Source organism: Lepisma saccharinum, chromosome 1 (genome assembly GCF_977018435.1).
Source record: "Lepisma saccharinum chromosome 1, izLepSacc3.1, whole genome shotgun sequence".
NCBI lineage: Eukaryota > Metazoa > Arthropoda > Insecta > Zygentoma > Lepismatidae > Lepisma > Lepisma saccharinum.
The window spans coordinates 172,874,933-172,894,688 of record NC_139229.1 but is presented as its reverse complement, the minus strand read 5'-3'; the positions used below and the strand labels follow the sequence as shown (position 1 = coordinate 172,894,688).

Genomic DNA, 19,756 nt, shown 5'->3' with positions numbered 1-19,756 from the left:
GACATAATGCACCATATTGAATCAAAGTGTACTTTATGCTCAGATAGGCTAATCGAGACTGGACCTACAATATAAACCACTGTGCAAACCCACCATGGAATTAACCCCGACCCAATACCCCTATTTTGCAAGGCAATAGAATTACCTCTGTGCCATTCCCAATCAACTGCAGTGTCTAGAATTATTTTTTTAACACAACAAGGGATGAACCTCCAAGATCACATAGTTGTAATGTTAATGCTTGGTAATCAAGGAATCCCTGGTTCAATCCCCAGTAAGGAAACATTGCACAGTGGCTTGGATCCTGCTTAAAAATATAGATCCAATATCAATTTGCCTACATGAGCATAATGTGGACTTACAAACATCAACGGACAATCAGATGTGATTGCTGGAATACTGTCAAAACCAAAGGACATTTTCAACTGCACACCTTAAGTGAATCTGGACCCTTTTTTACCCATTCAAGCAGATTAAACACTAACGTTGGGATGATCGAGCTTCTTCTGAACAAGTGGGAGGACTGCAGGAGCAACTTCTAGAGGAATCAAGCAGCAGGTGGCAGCCAAAGCCATTCCAATCACCAGCAGATGCCTGCTTTGGAGATCCTGGAGAATGGTGTTCACGAACAATACTGCCAGCTCATGGGTTTCATTCAGCAGGAAAGAACATGCCAAATATCCTAGAAAGGAGCAACAGTGATAAATCAAAATAATAAACAATAGGCACATCAATTTACAGCTTCACAATTACCTATAATAAACCAACATGTGCCTGCTCTTGGTTTATTTCTTCACCTTATAATTATAATATAATATATTAATAATAATAATATATTTAAGTTACTTTATTTGCTTCAATCCAAACAACCCCAAAACACAGTAATGATGCATAACACTGCAATTTCACCATTACACTCTACCAGTTCTGCCCTTGCAGTGTTTGCATATGGGTTCTTTATTGAGTGTTCTTTTCATCAAATTTCATCAGATCATCATCACTCATCCTCCTTGTTGTGATTAGCAAAGAAGTGACAGAAAAGCAATGCTAAGGAACAAAAATACAAAATACATCCGTGTCTTATTTTTGTAAGTAGCAAATGTAAGTAATACATATTTTGCAACTGCACAAAAGGATGCTTTCCCTGAAACATTAAAAATTATTAAATTAGGCCAATACACATGAGAGGGTACAGAACAGACATCAAGAATTACAGACCAATACCCAACCATTCTCAAAATTTTAAAAAAGCAGTGTTCAATAGAGTAATGTCGTTATGGAAAAAAAAATCTCTGAGTAATGCACTATGTTCTTTAACAAAAAATCCAAGAAAGACATTACAAGTGCTTTAAAAAAAACAACAAAGATTGTGTTCCACAACCGCAAACAAATTTGGCTGCACTTCTGTTTTCAGGGTTCAAAAACTTGGTGAGCCAAGGACATGTATTTGTCCATTATCTACTTCTTTCATCCTTCATCCTCCTAGTCACTATTAACCTAAGAGATAGAAAAGTTAAAACAACAAAAATAGAAATTGTTCCAGGCCAGGTTTTCCTGCAACATACACAAGTTGCGAACTGACATTTTTGTGGATATTGAATATCATAAAAAAAAATTTAATTGAGATTTTTCTTTAATTCTGTGAAAAAATTAGTTGCAAAAGTGAACTCCATGTCAAATGTTTTAATATCCTGATTAACCCATATGTTAATGCTTGATTATTTATAAGCAAAACTCAAGTTGATTGATATGACATAGTTGCAACATAACGTTTACAAAATGACATTCTATTCTGAACAATTTCAAATTGCAAGCACAAATAGCAGATATTCGCAAAGGTAATGGCATGGTTTTGGTTCAAAGAAGTAGTGGCTAGGCCATATACAGTTATTTATTCCTGCATATGTGTAAAAGGTACAGAAAAACTTGTGGCAATATGTCAACTTTTGCAATTATCAATGGAAGTAAACCTGATATTACGTGTGAAGGAGAAAATGTTACTTCGACAAGTAATGTGCATCATTACACAGAAAAAGAATGTTGTTCTTAATCTCAAACTTCATGCTTTCACAGATTTCCAACTCATACTACTAACTGAATATAAAGTGTAATTACTATCAACATAAGGAGTGAATATCCACACATCTTACTGTAAATCTGAATTTACCTGAACTACAATTTATTTTTGAGGCAATATCATCTGTCGTGACATCACCAATAAACTTAGAGTGATTTTGAGGATGCCACTTGCTCATAAGCACTTTATACTTTCTACTCACCTATTCTCTTGTACTTGAAGTTGCTGCTTTGTGCTAGCTTAATTGCATGTATGTAGGCAAATTCAGCTTTGTAGCCTAACATTTCACAGTATATGACAAGTGCCAGACAACTTCTTGTAGTCAGAGGTTTGGTGGAAGGATCGGACAGCTTCTGCTTCACTATCTGCAAACTTTCTTGCACCAACTTTTTCTCTTCCTTCAAGAAGATGTGGGGAAAGAATAACAGCATAATTACCATCAATTTTATAACTGTATAATAATATAATTATTATATACTATGTGAACAGGCTTTAAAGTAGTTTGCAACGTCCTCTGGTAGGACACCAGTCATCACAAGGTTAGTCGGCTAGTCCTTTTGTCGGGAACGTAAGAATGTTAGTAACGCATATGGGCTTGCTGGGTAACAAGTATAACACCACCAATATCTGAAATTATACGCTGTTGTAGGTTCACACCTGCATATGCATTTTTCTATTATATAAGGTTACAAACCGCATACACATAGATAATCAGTTTCTCATAACACTAAGAATTAAAGCACTAGAACTTTCAAACTAACGTTGTGCAATTCACTCAAAAGTCGCAAAAGTCTAATTACATAATTAGTTCCTTACTTTCAACTTATCGGCAAGAAGAATTCTCCCCGTTACCAACTTCTTGTTGATTCCTCCCCTTCTTTTTTGCAACACCACCACCCGTCGTTAGTTGAAAATATCCAGGTGGGTTCATAAACTTCCTCTGCCGAGATGGAAAAAGTGACGTCAACACGAACAGATCATGACGTATTTGAAAACATATGTACAAGTTCCAAAAACAACTTTACCAGTCTAACTATAGTTGTCTGTGATAATCTGAACATTATTTGAAATAACAATCATTTTAAAAATCTCAACATTTTACAAATACAAAACCATAAACACTCAGGTTCGTTACAAGTTGAACAAAATGAATGTAAGGTAACATGGCTATTGGTTACAATTCTCATACTTTCTATTCTATCTAGTTATTTTTCATCAGATTTCTACATCAATAAGCTACATGTAATTGTTAGAATTAATAAAATGATGAATGGATGAGTGAATAATTGCAACAAACTTCCATGCTTCATCCAGCCTCTGTGTATTCCCAGCCAATCAGAGACCATAATTTATAAAAAATTTCATATGATGTATTATTTGTTGGGTAAACATTACACATGCATGTAATCCTCATCGTCAGTATTTCAAAGGCAACAAATCATGTTGTACTATCACTGACGAAGCTAATTCCACAGACATAAAACAGTGGCAGCAAAAAATCAAGCAAAACCAGAACTGGTTCAGTAGTACAGTATGTCACAGACCCAGGTTTGAGTCCTGATCGAGCCTGCAGTATCACAAAATACCTCAGAGCAGTACATAATGTAGGTTTTTTTAATTTTTTGCCAGAATCTTAGCATCTTTGACATATTACAATCAACTTGTACCCGGATTTTATGCACAGACAGGCTAGTCAGGCCTGGCATGGCCGTATTTAGAGGGGGGGTTTCTAGGGTTCAAACCCCCCTAGAAACTTCGGACATGTTGGATTAATGGAAGTTCAGAAACCAAAATCTGTAACAAATTTTCAATTTTTTTTCGAAGCATCACAAAAATACATGGAGACAATGTTGAAACAATCGAGCTAGAATTTTCATACATTTGGAATTCTGAAACTTGAGTGAAACAGGATTTATTCTCAGAATCGTAGCCCACCCGCGACCCCTCCATTATCACTTCTGCTGTCATCTTTCCAGTGTTGCTCCTGCGTCACAAGGAATATAGACTGAAGATTCCCTTATGATTGTCCCAAAATTCCCTTTCCAGCTTTTAAATTCCCCGTCCGATAAAGTCGAAAATCCCCCTTGATCAGAGGTGGTCATTTTCGTTCAACCTCCCTCACCCTCACGGCTCGGCTTCACCCTCACCCTCACAATTTGCCTATCGCCCTCACCCTCACACACCCTCACCCTCACAGCTCGGCTTCGCCCTCACCCTCACACACCCTCACCCTCACAATTTGCGTTTCGCCCTCACCCTCACACACCCTCACCCTCACGACTCACCAGTCGCCCTCACCCTCACACGCCCTCACCCTCACGGCTCGGCTTCGCCCTCACCCTCACACGCCCTCACCCTCACGATTTGCCTTTCGCCCTCACCCTCACAGGCCCTCACCCTCACGACTCACCAGTCGCCCTCACCCTCACAGCTTGGCTTCGCCCTCACCCTCACACGCCCTCACCCTCACGATTTGCCTTTCGCCCTCACCCTCACGACTCGCCTTTTGCCCTCACCCTCACACGCCCTCACCCTCACGACTTGCCTCTCATCCTCACCCTCACACGCCCTCACCCTCACGGCTCACAAGTCGCTCTCACCCTCACACGCCCTCACCCTCACGATTTGCCTTTCGCCCTCGCCCTCACACGCCCTCACCCTCACAACTCTCCTTTCGCCCTCACCCTCACATGCCCTCACCCTCACGGATCGATCTCGCCCTCACCCTCACAAGTCTTCGGAGGGTGAGGGTGAGGGTGAGGTCTGCCCTCATGAGAGAGTTAGCGATGTTTGAAGAAATGACTGGTTCCTTTACCACGTGCATTTCATACATTGAAATGACACGAAATTGTTAACTCATTCATGTGAAGAAAGTTAATAATAATGATAATAATAATAAATTTTCTTTATTAAGCAATAAGGTTTAACAATGAGTATCATTTTGGACTAAGATTATTTGAGTTATATATTGCATAATTAATTTACATCAAGTATAATTATTATTTTTAATATATTTATTATTTTAACTATACGCTGTCACAAAAATCGTGTCATATACAGTATTGTGGGTGGGCCACTGACAGTAGCGTTCACTTTATAAACACCTTATCAATGGAAGATGCAACTGCTCCGTCTTTATTTCTTGTTGTTTATCACACTATAACAATGATAATATACAAGCATCTGAGTTGTATCAATTCATTCTCTGCCCAGAGATGTTGGACTCGATCTCACTACGTCACAATTACCGGAATTCCATAGATGAGAAAGACTTGCCCCGCAGGCGTTCAAAGCCCCTACCCCCACCCTCTTGTCTGCAAGGACAGTTTGGATTTGGAAAACAACATTCCATTCACTGATCTTCTTGGAAACCGTGATGGAAATCTGCACCGCGAACAGGAGTATTTAGAGTAGCTTGAAGTCAGCTTGGAAATGGAAATATGTTCACTAAATAGAACGTAGAAGCTTTTAAAAGGGGGAAATATATTGACGAGGCATAAATTTCGTGGTTATGAAGACAGAACAATCAAAGTACAATAGTACTGTGCTACAATTTTGAATATGTCAGTCAATTTCAAAAATTATTTTTCATTGATTCGTGAATCGCTGATTGTATCGTGTCGTGGTTAAATAAACTTTCCTTTGTCAAACAGACTAGTGCCCACGCTGTCGTTTTGACAGTGGCGCAACTACAGGGGAGCAGGGAGGCATTGCCCCCAAACCTTCGACGGAAGTCAATTCTAAGGGGGCAAACGTTGACGGCCAAGGGCATTTCCAGGGGGCACATAGGAGCAATTGCCCCCCCATTGATTTCAAATATTGTGCAAATAAAAATACATTTCGTAAAATTTTCTTGCACGCTTCGCTCGCACTGTCTGGTTTTCTCAATCTCGTCAAGTTCAGAGCCGTAGTTAGGGGGCGGCGGGAGTCGGCCATGGACGCTGAGCGATCTAAATTTTTAAAAAAAGCTATAAAAGAGAGAATGCCATTGCGCCCCGTGAAATTATTTGCGTCATATTAAATCAATATTCTTTTCAGTTTGGAAAAATTGGATCTAAAAATTTTCATATACGCTTTTCTCGCAATACAATTGTTTTCTGTAATGTAATATATTTAGGCAATATGCATCTGTTGTACATATATGTATTGAATAAATTTTGAATTTGTACACAATTTAGTGGCAGCATGTTGCATATGTATTTTCTTATTTTATGTCGCTCCATGTTTCATATGTGTTCAACATATGATGTACATGAAAGTTATACATGTCATGTGTACGAAAAGAATTATAATCAGAATGCATTTATCGTGCATTTTCTGCCATTCAAAAATACAGTTTGTGTGATTGTTTTCCATTATTAGCTAATGTGAAATTGAACGTGTTGAAAAGATATTTCATATAGTTTGACCAAGCAAATACTTTAGCACCGACTTCTACCCCCTTTTTGCGTAATTTAAGAGGATAATAACGTTTTTGATGCTGCTGCTGTTACTACTACTACTACTACTACTACTAATAATAATAATAATAATAATAATGTCATTTTTTACTACTACTACAGCTATTGGTACTTTTACCCTGGTACTTGCCCCCCCCCCCCCCACCGACAAAATTCGTTGTTGCACCTCTGCGTTTTGGAATCCAAGGATTCCACTTCTAGCTGGTGTACAATTTAGTACTTCTCCCATTGTAATTGTAGGTGCAGTAGATATTAGCTTATTTGAGCATAAAGTTTACGTCTAACAAACTACATCCCTTGATAACGAATATAAAATATTACTACCTTGTTGATGGGCAATGTACATTGCTTCTTTTTCTTCTTATTTTGAACCACCCCCTGATGCGGAGTGGTTAGCACATCGCGTTACGACGCAAGGGGTCCCGGGTTCGACTGTCGGCTTGTGCATGGATGTTTGTGAGTCACCATTCATTAATTTCATCATATCATCTCAACACGCATCCCATCTTCACAATTAGCCAAAATTGGCACAAAAGCGAAGTACAATAAAGCAAATCAATCAATCAATCAATTCGTATTTTGGTTTCTTCACGTTCCAATTATACTTCTCTAGAATAGCAACGATAAAGATACATGAATAAGGAATAGGCGAGGGAACACAAAGAAAAACCCATATCTGGGCACATGAAACTTTTCATTTCATTTTCTCTCCCCAAAAAACTATTTCACTTCATTTTTTTTTTCGGAAGAAATCCGTCATAATACGGTCAGTGTTTCGATTAATAAATAATCACATGCGTTTAACAGAGTGGGTTATAGCAAAGATACTACGAATATCATATGCTACTGCTGCCTACACCCCATGTAATTCGTCTCGATTTTAAGAGAACACAACGTTGCAATTACCAAACATTTAGTTTAGTTTATTTTCCGTCAAGAAAATTTGTTGATTGAACCTCTACCAGGTAAATGGAAATCTGATCGTCATGATATGAATGCTGTTCTTTTAACGAATGTGGTTACAGTAATGTCATTGTCAATAGGGGAAACAGTCGAGTACTCGCTTGCTCCTACCTGTTTGCATATGAGGCATCGATACTGAATGGGAATTATTAAATTATTTCTTTCCCATTCTCAATTCCTTTGCCTCTGTCTACATATCTATACATAATGTGAACACTGAGAAATATTTGACGGCATATATTTCACAAGACCTGGGTAGTATGAGGGGATAGCAACAACAAGTAAATTAAAAAAGAGGAACATAGATAAGAAGAGGAATAAAAAGGACTGATGTGGGGTGAGAGGGCAATATGTTAAGAGAAACAAGTATGTTGTAAAAGAATGCGCGCAACGTCAACGAACGCTTACATTCAACATCGGGAAAGCCAAAGGCGCATAACAAAGCTGAAATAAGCAAAAATGGCAGAATAGGCATTTTAGGGACGATTAAGCAAAATAGGCACTCACCTAATAGGCATTTATAGGCAATATAAAAATGCGTTTTTGGACTAGAAACACAATGAAACGAATTAAAAATATTAAAGCCTATTTCTTACTAGACCCGGTGGAGGAGGCACATTGTAGTTCGGTTCCAACTTTAAACAAGAGGTGGTCATTTTCGTTCAATCTCCCTCACCTTCATGCCTCGCCCTCACACGCCTTCACCCTCACGGCTCGCCCTCACCGTCACATGGCCTCACGACTCGCCTTTCACCCTCACGGATTTTCCTTGCCCTCGCCCTCACCCTCACAACTCGCCTTTCGCCCTCACACACCCTCACCCTCACGACTCGACTTCATCCTCATGGCCCTCACCCTCACATGCCCTCACCCCCGCGATTTGCCTTTCGCCCTCACCCTCACATGCCCTCACCCTCACGACTCAGCAGTCGCCCTCACCCTCACACGCCCTCACCCTCACGACTCACCAGTCGCCCTCACCCTCACATGCCCTCACCCTCACGGCTTCGCCCTCACCCTCACACGCCCTCACCCTCCCGACTCACCAGTCGCCCTCACCCTCACACGCCCTCACCCTCACGGATCGATCTCGTCCTCACCCTCACGGCTCCGCCCTCACCCTCACGGGTCGATCTCGCCCTCACCCTCACAAGTCTTCGGAGGGTGAGGGTGAGGTCTGTCCTCATGAGGGTCGCCCTCCGGAGGGTGACCACCTCTGCCCTTGATAGGAGTTCAAACCTAGGATCTCCAGTTTTGTAGCGCATTATGTTCGCGAATGAGGTTAGAATCTATGCACCAGGCTAAGTTTTTAAAAAGAATAACTGGTTCCACACTTTTCAAAATTCCAAAAATTTAGTTTTAAAGTCAAACAACAAAAACTTTATGACTAAAATTTCCATCTAACTTTTAAAGCTTTTCTCTTGAAGGTATCTAAAGTTTAATGACGAAGTATAATAATTGTGCATTTCAGTACACACTGTATGAAACGTAAAAAAAAACAAAAAGAAACTTGTGCTGGATATTCACTCATCTGCTGGACTGAGTAAGCCCCTCAAAGATATAACAATAATATAATAATTATTATTGTACAATTATTGTTATTATTTCTATTATTCAAATTTCTGGCGACGCCCATGGGAACAATTATGAATGAACCCCCCCCCAATTTTTTTTCCTGCCTACGGCCATGAGGACTGGACATACAGTTTAAAGTGAGATCTGAACCACTATGTGCCCAGGGAAGTCTGAACTTATTTAGGAGTGGAGGGGGCAAGTTCTTAAATCCACCAAACATACATACATACATATTATACATACAGGGTGCTCCAGGAGGAAGCGGCAATACTTTGGGAACTGGTAGTATGGGTGATTCTAAGCAAAAAAGTTCATATGAACATAGGTCCGATTTTGAACGATAACAGAGATATGAACAGAAATAAAAAATGATGTAGAAAAACGTAAACAAAAACAGTAACAAGAAAACATGGCATGTAATGGTAATTGTGTAAGTAAATATGAGAAGGGGCATGCTGATACTAATCTTTAATGCATGAATTTGTGTTGTAGCAGTAATTAGTACACAATAATTAAGTAATGAAGCAAGCAATAAATGTAGAACTGCTCATTCCAGTCAGTTGATCATTCAACATCTGAATTCCACCTACCCTAACCGATGGATTGGTCGTTGTCGTTGACATGGTAGTGGTCTGGTTCCATGGCCACCTCATTCTCCCAACCTAACCTCTCTTGATTTCTGTTTATGGGGGTGGATGAAGCAGGAGGTTTAGCGGGAAAGCGTGAATACAAGGGATGAACTGCACATTCGCATTATGAATGCTGCTGCGTTATCCGGGAACATCATCGGGAACTTTGTAGTGCAACACAATATGTCCTCAGACGCGCTCAGAAGTGCATTGATGTTGGTGGTAGTATTTTTGAGAATCTGCTGTGATCTGCTATCATTTCTGTGGCCTTTTCCCTCGATACATTTGTTCATGTGAGTACTGACCAGTAGGTGTTAACATTTCATTTTTCTACATTTATTGCTTGCTTCATTACTTAATTATTGTGCGCTAATTACTGCTACAGCACAATTTCTTGCAATAAAGATTAGTATCAGCATGTCCCTTCTCATATTTACTTACAAAATTACCATTACATTGCCATCTTTTACTTGCTACTGTTTTTGTTTACGTTTTCCTACATCATTTTTATTTCTCTTCATATCTCAGTTATCCTTCAAAATCGGATCCATATTCATATGAACTTTTTTGCTTAGAATCACCAGTTCTATAATATATACTACCAGTTCCCAAAGTATTGCCGCTTCCTCCTGGAACACCCTGTTTATATGTGTGTGTGTCACACAAACACCTTACCAAGACTAAAACCTATAAAAGTTTCTTAAAATCTCCAAATCTTTGCTAAAAGCTGACACTGTAAAAGGGACATTCAGCACACGTAAGGACAACACATAACCCCACAGAGGATTATAATGACTGTGGGACCATGTGCCAGATTCTTCTTGGGAAAAGTAAGCGGTAATATTTCCTTGCAGGGTGGTTAAGTGACCTTTGAACTACAGATATGACCTTGTAATTAAATGGTCACTGGTTCAACAGCAGGTGAAAGAACTAGCCAGTGAGAAGTACTGTAATATATTTCAATTTATACCATAGCATTACTCCTGATTATCGTAAAATAAAGAAAGAAATTTTAGGGGACATCCGGTACAAAGAAAAGTATTACGTAAAATACGTCTTGAAGTTTTGTGCTGCTGAATGATGTTATCTCGAGATATCGTTGTGGGGATGTTATCAAGTTTTCGGCGCAGATGACAAGATTGGAACTAAGTGGTTCCGGAGAGGGAACGGACTTGGAAATTCCATTTTTCTCTTTTCCGTCGAAAGCCAAGGAGGTTCACAGCTGAACCAATCGGCTTTGTTCACTTGCCATGGGTGGGTGAGTTCTAGTGGTATTCTACGTTGCCAATTTTTTTGATTTGGGTCATTTTTGAAACAGCTGGCACCCTCATCAAAGCCAGCACGGCGAAGCCTAATGGTTGCCGCCACGTAGCAAGCGATTGGGTCTCCGATTCCCTGCCTCTCCCTGAAATTTGACCGAAGGGAGCATGCTGACAGGAAGAGGTGTCGTGTGCGACTGGACAAAAATCAAGCATGTAGCAACCGATAGCAACACCGCTTTTCCCCCCTTGAACTGGAGGCGGAAAGTCTGGATTTCCTCAAGTCCATTCTTTATCTGGGCAAACTTCTTTTTTTTAGCTCTTAAAAGGCAATTTATTTAGCCTGGTCGACATCCAAGGAAAATTATATTTATATTCAATTTTTGTTGCATTTTTATTTCTTGAGTTAATCGCGGTATTGAGAATGAATAATGATTAGATTAAGTAGATAACAACAATACAACTCTCATGCATGGCCCAGGATTTGGACCTAAACCTTCCCTCCCAGATTTCAAAATGTCAGATGCAAGGGAAGTAAAATTCTTGCTTGCAGGCATTAAAAGCATGCTCCTTACAGGCAGTTTGCTATCTGTACAGGCATTTAAATGTTCATATCATTTACAAAAAAAGAATGCATTTTCAAAACTCGAAATTCATGAGGACTATACTGTTTGAACTAAATCTTTATAGACACTACTTAAAATCAAGAAATGTGAAGTGGAATTTCTGTTACGTAATTTTTGCAAATCATAAACGCAAGAACTAAAATTTAAAAAATTGTCAGGTTTCGATTTTGCATTGATATTTCATGTAGAAGAGGGGATAATGTAACTGGCAGGCATGTGAATAGCATTTTACCTTGCAGGTATTGTATATGCTTCCATGAGTGGCAGGTTGTAAGATTCCATATGGGTACAATCCTCCTAAATTGCTGCCGATGGCTTTAGGGTGATTATAGATGCCAGACTGTTGAGTTATATTTCACACTGATGTTGCACCTTTAATAATTAATAGACAGGGACATTTCTCTCCTGTTTCATTGCCGGTTTTTCAACAGTGAAGACTCAGTAGTAAATAACCTGGTAGTTTAATGAACTTTCGTCCACAAAAGAGAAATTTGCATGTGATATTTAGGAATATAGGCTATAAAAAATTGGAATCTCCACCCACAAAATAGTCTCGCTCGTCGCCTATCTCCTCGCTGCTTTTTTGGAGAGTTACTGCTTTTCCGTCCCCGTTGAGATTAATCTGATTTTATAGATAAGTGACGTTAGAAAAAACTTTTTGAAACTGTCATGGATTTTCAAGAATGTCACTTACAGATATTGTCAGTTGTAATCAACATTACATATTATTTGGAGCTGGGTACATATAGTTCTGAAGTGGTGAAATTGTCCACTCTCCATAGGAATCTAGCCTTGTCTCTTCAATGATAAAGCGGCTACATTAACCACTACGCTATCGACGGTAAGCAGCCAGTTTTTGTAATATTAAGTTGTTCTTGGAACCATCACTAAATTATTCCACATAAACAGTTAAAGGATGATACAATCAATTAAAAATAGTCCTAATTCTCTTTAAAAACTATGTTCCTTTTTTCAAAATTTCTAATAGCCACATGGTTCTTGGAAGGGCTGGTAAAGCAAATCTTAACTTCTTCCAGGGCCAGCCCTAGGTGGGGGTTGCAATATACAACCAAAACCTACTACCAAAATATTACAGAAGTCTGAAAAAATTGAAAGATTTTTGTTCCTTAGTCTGAAGTACAGATGTTCAATAAAATCACAATTTCGTGCTAGTACCTATGAGCAATAAACAGAACATGTTGAAAGTTAAAACAAAAAATTATGCGAGCTTGTAAATTGGTATTCCTTTTCATGGTTCGACGTTCATTATATTTAATTACAAAACTCTGTGCGTTCAATATCAAACTATTGTTATACCTATGAATGTGGCAAATTTTAATCATATACAATAACATTCTCTATCATAATTCCTATTGGGTAACTTTTCATTGAATTTTGATGCTATGGTGAATTTATATTGTTTCATAATAAAATAACATTTCCACTTCCTGACTTCACTCTATAATTAAATGAATATTGCATATGAACTATAGTTGATTGAAATACACGATTTTAATTTACGAGTAGTACTTGTTTACAATATGATATAAATAATTTTGGATACTTTTAAGTATGTCAAAACAACAAAATTAGTTGCTTTATTGGAACCACCACACCAAGGTCATATAAACCTGCAATAAACTGGGCACAAACAATTATATTTATCTGGCGCGGGACACTGGAGTGATGGACCTCTGGTGAGTGCCCGAAATACAACCCCACCTTCCTCCACCTGGTGCAATCTTTTGCAGAAAATCGTGCGATCACATTTTTACATTTAGTTTTACATGTCTTATGTTCACACAGAGGTGATTACTGTAGAACTTGTTACTGAAGTTTACGCAATGGCTAAAGGATACGATGGTGATAATCATGAATGAAGGAATCATGTGTGTGCTTCCCCGGAAATCAAACATTTGTTGTTAAGTTTTTTTTATTTTGGTGGTTTTACTACAATCGCTTCTCTCATGTAAATGAAGGAAAATTTTATTCTACTGTGCTTACCTCAAAAAAGACATTTTGTATTGGTCCACTCTGCAACCACCTTTTCGTAATCAAAATTTGACTGTATTAATAATGATACGATGTGGTGGTTGACGGATGCACTGTTTCGATGCACCGGGGCGATTCACCATAGATAACGGACCGTAACTGGCCAACCCAACACCAAACTTCAATTGAAAAGTTCCAGACAAAACCCAACACCAAACTTCAATTGAAAAGTTCCAGACAAAGCGTGCGAAACGCGCATCTGCCTTTAATTAACTTTCATATTCTCCCGCCCAAAGAGGTTCCGGGCACGAAGCATGCAGAGAGAGGGAGGCCAGAAATTCGTCAAAGGACATTTGGTTCCTCCATGAAACCTGTTTCGCAGAAATGTGTCAGGTAGTATCTATTTAGGAACTGCAGACAGTTCTTATCTGAGTGCACCAACCTCTGCCCCCTCCCCGGAGCGAGCGCACCATAGAACTCAAAACAGAAGTAGCAAATTCCTAGGGGGAAGGGGAGAGACAATTGATGTTCCACTTCAATTGAAGAGACCAAACTGCCATTCGTAATCTGCTTAGGAATCTGACAGTCACGCACTTCCTGTTCTTGCTGTTAGCAGAAACTTGCCAGGTTCATTAACAGGTGCAAAAATATTTTCTCAAATTTCTTCAGATTCAAAAATAAGTTTAAAAAAATATAGTCTCATTTTTTAGGGCGCGACTGGGGGGAGGCAAAAAGACCACATTGCCCCCTCGTTGATGAGTGGGGGTGATAAGTAAACGTAAAATTATAATAAAGCACCTGTTGACAAGTGTTGTGTTGGGTGGTATATATTCACTTGCGTGAAGCCTACGGGCTGTTCTGCTTCATGGTAGGGTAATAGGCTAATGTAGCAGATGTACTTTACTTCACACTAACACATTTTTGTGAGATAAAAACAACTGAAAACATTCAAAAACAAAAAAAATTCATAAATCATGCAAAATATTTTACTTTCTCGAGGGGGTACAGAGGATCAAGGGTACAGCATAAAACAAATATGTGTTCATGCATAGCAGAAAAAAATGGGGGTTAAATATTTCAAGGCACTAGTACATTATCATATCCCGTTTCCCATGAACATCAGTAAGGGCCTCAAGATTGTGTTATGATTTTATACACTCATGTGAGCTGGTTATGGGTCAGTTTTGGTGTGCTTAGCATTATAATTATACTTCTGCATGCTTACAATGTTGTTTTGACATTAGATTTGATTGCCTACACAGAAAAAAACAAATGCTTCAGACAAGAGTGGCTTACTGTGAAGTTCACAGAAACCAATTCATGCATTTTAAAAACAAAATGTGCTCAGTCTCCAACCGCACTTGTAACTTGCCACTATCTGAAGAGTTCCCTTGCATGGAAGACTCATACACGTGCAGGAGAATGTGTGGAAAACTTAAGGAAATCAAACCTGACAATTGTATCCAACTGTACCATTGTATACAAATGGTAAGCACATAGAAGCATAACTATAGTGTTAAGAGTACCAAAAGTGCATTAACTACATTTACATTAACAGTTGTCATGATATAATGCAAATGCAAAAAAACACATGTAAGCCTCAACAATCCCTATGCAGTTGGGACTAGCAAAATGTGGTGTCGTAAGTACCATCCTTATTTGTACGGACATATATTCATGGTGAATAAAAGATCAGATTTATGTACAATAACTAAACACATTTTGGGACCAAAAGCAGTATATAACATGGTGAATGTAATCCTAAATTTGATTTAAAAACTGTACTCATTACACAAAATAAACATTCATGTAGTTATCAAAGTATTGTGTTTGTTTATTCCTGTGGAAATAAGTCAGCAGCACGATTTATCAAATTTCAGTGATTTTGCATTACTCCTAGCGTGGCATGCCCAAGGGGGTATTGGTAGGGGTTATCAAATGCAGGAAAATATGGGATATATGAGCGTTGACCACTAAAAAATGTATACCTAACCCCCTCCTTTCGAAAATCCTGGGCACGTCACTGACTGCTAGGATAATTCCAACTTCAGAAAGTATCGTGTCGGTAAATAAACTCTAAATTTCATGACAAAAAATGGTATGAAAACATACCTTACACATTTCAAAAATGAACATTACAGTGTGTTATTTCACATTTCGTGTTTCGGCCCAAGTTCCTTTTGTTTTATTGAGATTTCATCATGTTACGAATGCAATTTTTACATGGTTCAATTTTGATGTATGTCTGTTAACGCATACTGCGGAGTTTTAGCAAGTACTTAAGGTCTTGTTCAATATATGCTTTCGTGGTTAGGTTAGGCTGGTTAGGTTCGGTTCCCTCAGCATTAAAATAAAGTCCCTAAATGCTTTCTACTAAGGTTCCGATTTACTTCTACATTCATTCCCATGCTTCTATGATATTTACTGTCGCTTGTCAACGGAGAATATCTTGTCCATGAGAAGTGGGTAAGGTAATTTTCAAGTTGTTTTCTTTCAACATAAATAACTCTTTTGGAGTCCAAATAGTGCTCATTACTTTAAGGAAGGTTCAAATTTCGTGTGAGAATGATTTCCAAAATTCTACGATAAATAGTCTTTGGGTAACATTATAGTAAAGGGGTGACGGATTTCTTCAAATTTACAGGAGAAAGTACTTACGGAAATCATTTTCTGTAGCGTTGTGGAAGTTCGTGAATGTACTTTTGATCCATTTTGATGCTAATACATGTTGTTTTCTGCGAAAATCTCTGTCCGACATGCTGTTTCTGCTGCTGCCATTTGCTTTCTGCACGAGAGCACAATGTTCCATGTGTTACATGACGTAACCTTGTAGTCAGTGTTTCAAACTCGCAGTGTTTTCAGTAGAACATGACGTGTCGAGTATGTTTTTTTAACAATGCTTGCCTAACCTCACTTAACTTTACGGAAAATGTTTTTTAGGGCTAACGTGAATGGTTTTTGGGGTAATTGTCTGTTATATCGGAGACACATTTCTATCAAATATTTTCAGTTTTAAATGGTTCGTACTTACCAATAGTGTTTTGCGGAACATAGTTGAAGGTGCCATTATACTTTTTACACGAAAAAAGCTTCGATTTTTCACATTACGAGTAATTCATTTGGGTCCTTTCTTCCATTGCGGAACATACAATATGCACAGCTGTGGATCATCGCAGGTCGTGCTTGTGTTTTGTCGATTTGGAGTGGGGTATGCAGTGTTTCAACCTTCTTAACCGAAAAATACTTACTTTCGTGTTCATTATGTCATCACAAACCATTCACGATAGCCCCCACAAACCATTGACGGATAGCCCCAAAAACCATTCACGATAGCCCCACGAACGATTTCCGGCAAGGTTAGGTTAGGTAAGCATAGATAAAAAATAAAATAAATAAAATTCTGGTAAAAAAGGCACATTTGGAAACACTGGCGAGACCGCATGACTTTCAACGCTCGCGCCATCTGCAGGTACATAATGGAAACAACGGCATAATGTTGTCGCTTTGCACAAAATGCAAGTTTGTTATAGGCTATCAAAAGTGCTTATTGTTGTGCAGCATTCTACGGTGAGAAAATACCTCCAAGAACTTTCAAAACACTACAGAAACTCATTTCCGTAAGTAGTTTCTTCTGTAAAAATGAAGAAATGTGTCTCCGATATAACAGACATTTACCGTTTTTGGGGCGAACGCTAACTTGAATGGTTTGTGAGGCTAATGTCAATGGTTTGCGATGTATTAGTATAATTTCAAATCCGAGTACGAAAGTAAGTATTTTCCGGTGAACGAGGTTGCAGCACTGCATAAATCGACAAAACACTCTCACAACGTGTCCTGAACCTGCCATAATGTGTTACAGAATTGAAATAACAAGTAACAGTAAGTACTCGTAAATGTAAGAAATAAGACGGTACTACTTTACAAATCCGTCTCTGGTATAGTAAAGTGTTACCGAAATGGACAGTATGTTAGTTAGAAATGCATTATTTCACCTTAGGAAATGCTCCGCATTCCAAAATAGGGTAACACTTTACTATACCTGAGACAGATTTCTTCAAATTTACAGGAGAAAGTACTTACGCAAATCATTTTCTGTAGCGTTGTTGATGTTCGGGAATGTAATTTTGATTCATTTTAATGCGAATGCATGTGGTTTTGTACGAAAATCTATTTCCGATGCGCTATTGCAGCTGCCGCCATTTGCTTCCTGCATGAGAGCACAATACGCTCTCGTATTGTCCGTATATGCTAAATTGAACAAAAGGAGTGCTAATGGAACCAAACCTAACAGGCCTAACCTAACCTAGTAGGCATACCTCGTCCCCGTGATGGTGTGTGGGGCTATCGTGAATTTTTGGGCTGACGTCAATGGTTTTTCCGGCTCAAGGAACGATCAACGGTAAGCTATCGCCATGTTGTGTGTGGAAATAAACAAGAACAGTAAGTACTCGTAAATGTAAGAAATATACATTACTTTCCTAACAAATTCAATTATTTCACCTAAATAAGTGTTCCGCAATGCAGAATAGTACATTAGCAATGTAAAAAAGTGCGAAAGAAATTATTCCCAGGTGTCTCAGGTATAGTAAAGTAGTACCCAAAATAGTACGTTAGCAATGTAAAAAAGTGCGAAATATATGATTTATAGGTGTCACCCCCATACTATAATAGTACCAGTCTTTGTGCTTGGAGAAATCATAAAACAATCGGAACCGTTACCTATGTTTGTCAAAAATGAACTATGCATCTCTATTTAAAATCGAAATCAAAATTGTACGCACAACCTAAAACTGCATTTTATACATGATATGGTCTGGCTTGCCTCCGTATGCTGCGTATTTTTCTCAAGGTAGGCTTAACTGATTGCTGATGTTTTCGTGATTAGTTTATTTAGGCTTACATTTGTGTCCCGTAATATTTTTACACTTTCCTTCCCTTCCTGTGCGTGCATAGCATTGCTATCTAAAGGAATAACACATACATAAACCATCGGAGCACTGAATAAAAAAAACAATCTAACTCTGGATGAAATTGCGTATTTGAAGCAAGAACTTGACAATTCAAAACTATTTTCGTATGTCATGTAAACATTCTTAACATCATTATTATTAAGCGACGTCATGAAATAATATCACTGAGAAAAATGACATGTTAGTAAAGTAAGTAACTTACCCAGTTGCTTGAATAACAGGCTTAACTACCAGATATATGCGTAATAAACACACCTGTTTCGTCCGTGCACTAAAGCACTTCTCCAACAAAGTTTGGATCCCAATGCTTGGAACACTAGCAAACATTGTTCCTAGTGATTCGAATGTCTTCTCAAATATCCCAGACATATTCTGAAGTTCCCTCTTACACAGTAATTAGCTACATCACAAAAATAAAATTGATTGTACTTTTAGGTAACAAAATGAACAAAACCTGTCATGCACATCCATGCGTTTTACTTTGCCCAGCTCCAGCTGATACATAACAAGTGTTGCCAACCAACCCTTCTTCTTCTTCTTCTCCTCGTTCTCCTGGTCCTATCAACCGTATGTTGATTTTAGCCAAATTTACTGAATTAGGCGTATGAGTAGTTTGTATCCATGAGTATTATCGCGCAAATTGTCCATGACTATTTTCATTGAGTTTTCTCTTATATTCTGTGTGTTTTTAAGCAATGGATTTTTATGTATGCTGATGCAGAAGTTGTGAACAGCTTGTTTTGAGTTTTCTTTTAATTCTTGAAGTTCTTATTGGGTCATATAAAGTGCACGAACATGGTGGTGGACAATTTGCACGGTAATACTCATGGATCCCACTGTACACGTCGAAGGAAAGAATGCATCAGATAAAATCCAATAACATCCCACGTTAAACCAGTGCCGGATCTACAAGCCGCAAAACCCCGCAGTGCGGGGGAGGGGGCGAAGACAAGTAAGCCTTTAGGGGGTCCTCAGCTACAGCGCCTTGAATAAGGGTTCGTGTATGTACAAAAATAAAAGTAAAGTGCGTTGCAAAATGATAAGAAAGGTATGAAATTTGAACATATCGTGGGAACGAAAAGGAAATAGGAAACTAAAGTGATGCACACTGACAGAGAGAGGAAAGCATGTTATGAGAAACGTGGTACTGTTCAGGGAGACGTGTATGTGTAACAGCAGGCAAGGTCGAAGTCAAAAGAGCGTTG

General features: G+C 38.6%; 1 protein-coding gene across 4 annotated transcripts in view; it reads right to left on the bottom strand.

Moving 5' to 3' along the window:
- The window catches only part of LOC146004114 (AP-4 complex subunit epsilon-1-like), a 42,738-nt gene extending 23,650 nt beyond the window's left edge, over positions 1–19,088 (bottom strand). Inside the window, exons 1-3 of one of the 4 annotated variants that reach the window (XM_083142795.1) lie at positions 19,006–19,088; positions 2,280–2,475; positions 486–682 (exon numbers count right to left, since the gene is read on the bottom strand). In XM_083142795.1, the coding sequence (XP_082998921.1) occupies positions 486–682; positions 2,280–2,361 (279 nt within the window). In that variant the 5' untranslated portion in view covers positions 2,362–2,475; positions 19,006–19,088. Of the gene's footprint in view, positions 1–485; positions 683–2,279; positions 2,476–2,893; positions 2,999–18,753 lie in introns of those variants that run through there. The other 3 variants (XM_083142782.1, XM_083142788.1, XM_083142797.1) reach the window with 3 other exon arrangements.
- Between the last annotated feature and the right edge of the window lie 668 nt (positions 19,089–19,756).